Below are 6,763 nucleotides of genomic sequence, written 5' to 3' on the forward strand. Positions count from 1 at the left end.
TTGTATGTGTAAGGTGTTTCCACTTCCAGCGCTGTGTTTTTCACTTATTACACTTGGCTTTTGCCAGTTCTAGCCTTATTGCCTTATTTATACTTCACAGCAGCTTTTTCGATCTTTGCATTCCCATTTGTCTTTTGTATTGGCATTCAACAGATGTACACGACTCCTCGAAACACGAAAAACGCTACGCGTGAAAATAAAAAAAACGCTTTCAGCTTTAGTATATTTAACGCCTTCGCAGTTCATATTCGATCTAAACAATCCTTTTAAAGACAATACCAAATTGACATGCCCACGATTCTTTTAATTGTAGGCATAGCGGGAGGTGATGAATCATATAAACTATAAAACAACAAAGTGCATGGTGAAGGTTTCATGAAGATAACATAAAAACGCGCGATGAAGTGGAATTGACGTCGGAAGTTATAAATCATAAATGGACAAAGAATGAGAAGATCTCTTCACTACATAAGTATAGCTGCGACAACGTGTGCCTGCGTAGGCAACGATGAACGAACTACAGAGAAGTAAGACTGTCTTTATACAGTCTAAAATATGAGCTAAGAGATAACCTGAATCCGCTCAAATAGTGATAAACGAACAACAGTTTGCATGCAATTGCTCGGCAACTGAATCATTATGAAATAAGATAACTTCTGACAGTGCGGATGGTGATGAATGAGAAACAGAGACATTACCTATAAGCAGATAACGAGCGTTAGGGAAGGTGATGATGAATAAATAACAGAGAGCGAGAATAGTCTTTTAACTACCTAAAATACAAACTAAGATAACGTTGTAGTCAACCGTCAGTGTAGGTAGTTACGACATATGAATGAGCAACAGAGAAAGAGATTAATGAACTATCTTTACATTACCAAAATTAAAGACTAAGATAACGTGTGTCCGTGTAGTAGCCATGATTAAGCGACAAATAATGAGACCAGTCTTAACTCTTAACACTGTCCAAAATACAAACTAAGATAACGTTGGTCACAGTGTCAGTGAAGGTTGCGAGAATGGACAACAGAGAAAGAGAACTTGTCTTCACACAACCAAAATACAAACTAAAATAACGTGTATAATATGGTGACGATGGTGGTGAATAATAAGGAATAAAAAAGATTAACGACGGTTAAAATTTTTTGCCAGCTAATCATAGCTGGTAGTCCTTTTATTTTATTTACATTTCTTAATAAATACTAAATTTCGTACGAAATGCAAACATTTTAGAGAAACTGTTTTATCCAAAGTCAATATCGTTACTTGATACTTCAACAAAGCATTTTGAGTAAAATATAAAGATCTTATTTGCTTATTTAAATAAGGTTGTTTCGCTCTATTCTTAGTGTTTCAAGGAGCTGTACTGGATTGACAATTTATTAAATACAATGTTAATGTCATGTTGCTGAACAAATAGAACGCTTTCTTTCGCCTATCCAGCATCTTGCTTGTATAGTTTTCTATCAAAAGGATTGTAATTCGGATATATGTACAAATGTATTCAGAACTTTTCAAGAGCATGCGCAGCCTACCACCTTCACCTTATCCACGTGACGTAAAACCACGTGTTGCATGCGCTTGTCTTTTTGATCGTAGTACAGCACTGTAAGCTTTTCAAACTTGGAGGGTGCGCAACACGGCGAGTTTTTACTGCGCGGTAAGCTTTTTATGGTATTTGTTATGGCTACGGCCAATTGCTTCAACATTGCATCCGCGCCCGACAAAATGGTGGGCCTATGTCGCCCGCAAATCCCAGTTTTAAATGACTCGGGGAGAATAAATGTTGAATTCTTTGCATTCTTGAGATTCACTTTCACTCGCGTCATATCACATGTCGGTTTAGCACGCTTCCATCTTCGCATCAGACTCGTTGCGGAATCGAAAGAACTTTGGTGCACATACGGTAGGCGATCGTTATCAGCCACGGAAACGCTTCGTTCCACTCTCCTCACCAATTCGTCCGTGTTCGTCACCAAGTATACTTTGCCACTGAGAGCGTTGACTACCTTGGAGCAATGATCCCGATGATCAAGAAAGGTGATTTTTATTTTAACGCCGTCGATGAGGTGACGCGTGGTCAATTTCTTGATAGCTTCTGTCACACCAATCGTGTGGACACCAGAGTGACGCAACGATGTGGCGTAATCACCGAGAACTCGCCCGCTCTTTTTGTCCACGACACGAAAGTTTAAACGAGGACGTTTACAATGCAACAGTTGCGAGAAGTTGACGCGAAGTCTCGCGCGTTTCAAGTTCTCCGTCTGAAGAAATTCCAAATCTGTGAAGGTTGCTTCGAATGTCGAGTTGGATCGTTTTACCCCTAAAATTGATACGAAAAACAATGAAATAAAAGCATATCATTCGTATTTGAGGACATTCGTCTTCTCGATGAGACAAAATCCTCGATTTATGGAAGAGATGTGATAATGAATGGTGGAATACTAAAATTTTATAAGAAACTTTTCTAACATCCGAAGAAAATGTTTGAGCATTTATAAACACTGATAAATATCAAATTAAAAATGTTCAATAAGTTTCATTGTCACGAAGTCAAAGACGTTTTACGTAACTCTTCAATTATTGGAATAGTTTTTAGCGTATTGAGCAAGTTTCTTCTTCTTCTGTTTTTAAGTTTTTCTCGAATGTTACTCGAAAAAGACTACTTTTAATACTCACGTTCCAAACTCCAAACTTCGTGATCACAAACAGACCTTTCAATCGCATTGCATAAACTATGTTAAGAACACAGAACACAAAGAACTCGGAATCTACCAGAGACCACACACACACAGTGCACATAATTGTAAGTCTTTTTATGCTTGTATTCAGGAGGGGGGTGTCCATGTACTATGAAGATATTTCGCGTTACAGATCGATTAAGCTTTCACTAGCCAGTCGAATAAATGCAAAAAAGATCATTGGGTGAAGCCAACTAGAAGACAACGTCTGCGAACATCTTTATTGGACCAGAGAACTTTTTCAAAACTTTGGGCGCGCACGGCGTTTTTTTCAATCAGATCGTGAAGCGATCAAATGCTTTTTGAGACCGCTGATTGGCTTATTTCTCATGATGAAACAGACACGCCATAACAGCCGCGAGCTAATCACGACAATAATTAAAATTAACAACGCTTGTTCCGATAAACCATTAACAGCTGGGGGTGACACGCGTCAAGTTGAACAAGCAGACAATTAGAGAAAAAATTACAGACCACACAAAGATTGGGAAAGTTTTACAGTAAAAAAATCGCCAAGCTATTTCAAAATTCAAACACTATCCAGATTGTTGCAAAGTAGGGAGGTGTTTCAAGTAAAAATAAGATCGCATCGTTTGTATAAATAGATTAGAGGATAGTTTTATTTAAAAAATGATTAAGAAATTCTTTTTGCATGCTTGAAATATCGGTCAAAAACAGCGCAGAGTGCGCGTAATTTCATCCTTCTTAACCGGCTTTAAAAGTTATTCACCACGCGTAATCCAAAATAATCACGTAACGAGTTATATTTTCAAAAATATTTTCGTCAACTATTAAAAAGTTTAGCGATGAAATTCGAAAAATGCTCTCCCGCAAGCTACAACTTGGTTTATGAAGACTTTACACAATTTTTGTTTTCTAATACATTATTAGACCAACGCACTATGTAGCTATAGCGATAGACGGACATCTTATTTGTGTGCTTCGTTTGTCAAAAGAAAAACCCGAGTTTTTCCTGGTGCACACACCAACTTATGTTAATATAGTTATGAATTTTGTGCATATAACAATTACGATAATATGCCAAACAAGAACTCACCAATAGCTCTGTTGCTGTGGACGATTTTCGAGAATGGATGGCTGTTGCTGCGAAATTTTTCATACAAACGCCACATGAACTTCGGTGCTTGTGTGGGCTTTGCCACTTTCCTGCTCAACGGCACGCAATTGCACACGTTTTTAAAGATGGCGAACGCCAAAACAACCTGCAATTTCAAGGTGTACATTGTCTCTTTGATTCTTTATTATTCTCACTCAAATTCGGCAGGCTTGGAAAGGAATGCAGGGAAGAATTAAATGGCTATTCGCTTGTCCTGCTCTTGGGTTATGCCTTCAAGACGAGCGATCTTGTAAAGCCACAGGCTACAATTTTCGTAAACTTTTGCTTTCTCACAGCGATATCACACGAACTAGAGTTTGCCACCAGATGATGATCTTGCAATACAGGAGTAGCTAGTTCACTCAACTTTATATCGTTGTACACAACCCACCGCACACTCTCAAATTTCCGTATGTACACATACTTAATCTCCGCAAAGTACGTCTGCAGACCCACTGATTGTCAATTGAACAAATAAACGGGGTTCATTTTTTTATCAAAACAAAAGTTTCTAGGGCTTTTTGAAACGCTCCGAGAGTGTCACTTGACCACGTCGTGTTTCAGCCCTTAATCACTTTAGTCTAAATAAAAACGGGACGCGGACTTCCCATCGGGAGAATCGATCATCAAATAAGGAAATCCACTCCGTGTGAAAGTCCGTCCACACGTTAAAATCCATAGCATTTCGTCTTGATTCATGCGCAATATACTCTATAGCGCAGTATTTTGTCTGAGAAGTTGAGAGTTTAGGATTAGAGATTGGGCTGTAAGTGTTATAATCTACAGCCGACGCCCGCATACCACATTTCGCAAGCATGAATTTGATCAGTGAGGCATTCATCTAGTTCGAAACAATGCATTCTCACACCTGCTTCGGAATTTCACTATTATTATATAGAAACGCGTGAAAATGAGGCGCAAATATACGCAGGGGGTGGCCAAAAACAACAATATACAAACATAAATAAGTTACTTCCCCATCGTCATGGCCGTTTGGCAAGTTTGCTCTTGCTAAACAAACTTAAGAACATTACTATCATTAATCAATTTTTAAATATCTATTGTTTTTGCAATCCACAAACAAAGAAATAGTTGTACGGCAAAACTAAATGCGAGCGTTTGGTTACCCGACTGGATGACGAAACGGCACCACGCATTCGGTACTAAAGAGCACCATCATGTATGAGTTAGATAATTCCTTGACGGCGTACAATGATAATGAAAATTCTACAACAAAAAATTCGCTAGCAGATCTCTACCATATCTCAATTTCAATGAATAGAGTTCTCCCAGCCAGGCAACGAACATAAGAGTGAGATTTTTAGCCAAGTGTTCAAATACTCGCACGGCCGAAAAAATATGCATGGTTCAGATATATTGTGTAGTAAATAAAGGTTCTCCGTGCATGCCTTTCTAGAACAAGACGATCTTATGAGGGGAGAAATTTTTAATGTTCGTGATGTGCATTTGGAGTCTCTGTGATTTTATTTTTGAAGAACTTCATAAATTTTAATTCAAACTAAAGATCATTTCAAATCAGATTATGCATTGGTATGAGAGTAAACAACGACTTTCGAAATTTCAAACAAACTTGGCAAAAAGAAGCAGAAAGGTAAAATCGCCGAAATCGACCGTAGTAACTGCAAGCATAAGAAAATATAGCACACCAACCGCTGAAATCGACCGTCGTAACTACAAGCATGAGAAAAATACGTCACACACTATCTTATAGATTACTTCATACAAAACCGTCGAAACCTCATCTCGCGATTCAAGAACAAAATTATCACTACGTAAAACTCGCAAAAAAAACTAACCTAAGCAATAAGTTCTAACGATGACGACTAATGCATGGAAAACGTTTCTTTCCCTCCTATCGTATTACTGCAATAACGACACGCGTTAATCGTTTATACAAACAACAGAACAACTAAAGATCCACATTCCTAAACAGAATCAGACCCAAGAACAAATTAACAAATTTTTGATCGAAAGTGAATCTTTGTGTTTGCCCAATCAGGGCCATCGGAAGATCGTCACTTTGGGGACGGAGGAAGGGGGAATGTGTTCATTCATATATTAGATTGTGTAAAACTGACTTCTTTTTGAAAGCCAATACACTCAAGGAAAAATCAGTAAGGTGCAACTTAATAAATGAATAACCTCCCACTCTACAACACATTAACATTCCATCGACTTCTGTTTCTATACCGTGTAGCAATCTACGTTTATTACATCTATCCAAGATAAATAATGTAAGCTGACATTGGGCGCGTGGGCGAAGAAGATGATCTTTACAAGATTGCGCGAAGAACATGCAGTGACGTACTGAAAGGACAATCCAGTATAAACAAGGCGAATGCTTCCGGTTTTCAGCAGAAACAACATTGCGTCCATGAGAGATGATTCTGATTGCTTCCCTGGTAGGGGAAGTTGAGATTTGACTGAAAAGAGAAACTCGGCATTTGGCATGAGTTTTTGCCTTTCGTAAATCGAACACATTATTTTTAGGTTGTTCGTTGCAACTGAAACAAAGCAACAAACCAATGCTCGTTGCATTGCACTATTTCATTGTATTGTTTTCGAGCCGTAAAAAATCTGGCGTCGATTTATACAACCACACAACGGGAATTGCAATAACGACCTTGGTATTTCGCAACGCTTCCTTGGAATGCTCACACATGCAAGTTGTGCAAATCGAGCGTTGTTTTTCTAACCACAAAAACGTTTGAAAAAGGAAGAAACATTAGGGGATTTGAAGTGTTTTATAAACAAACTCGCTGATACAAGCAATCGCCTCCCATAGTTTAAAAATGTTGTTGTTATTCGCGCAATGTCTGCGATAGATGCTTGAAGAATTTGCGAGTGCACTTAAAGCATTCCTGTCGAGGCTGTTTTACTGTTG

The 6,763-nt window shown here is 38.4% G+C and overlaps 1 protein-coding gene across 1 annotated transcript; it reads right to left on the bottom strand.

Annotated features, from left to right (window-relative positions):
• Positions 1-1,135: 1,135 nt before the first annotated feature.
• LOC124453187 lies at positions 1,136-4,526 on the bottom strand. Its single transcript, XM_047003944.1, has 2 exons — positions 3,799-4,526; positions 1,136-2,323 (listed from the first exon to the last, which is right to left on the bottom strand). The coding sequence occupies exons 1-2, from the start codon at positions 3,983-3,985 to the stop codon at positions 1,515-1,517; spliced, it is 996 nt and encodes a 331-aa protein (XP_046859900.1). The 5' UTR covers positions 3,986-4,526; the 3' UTR covers positions 1,136-1,514.
• Positions 4,527-6,763: the final 2,237 nt, after the last annotated feature.

This window comes from Xenia sp. Carnegie-2017, unplaced genomic scaffold, assembly GCF_021976095.1.
Source record: "Xenia sp. Carnegie-2017 unplaced genomic scaffold, XeniaSp_v1 HiC_scaffold_25, whole genome shotgun sequence".
Taxonomy (NCBI): domain Eukaryota; kingdom Metazoa; phylum Cnidaria; class Anthozoa; order Malacalcyonacea; family Xeniidae; genus Xenia; species Xenia sp. Carnegie-2017.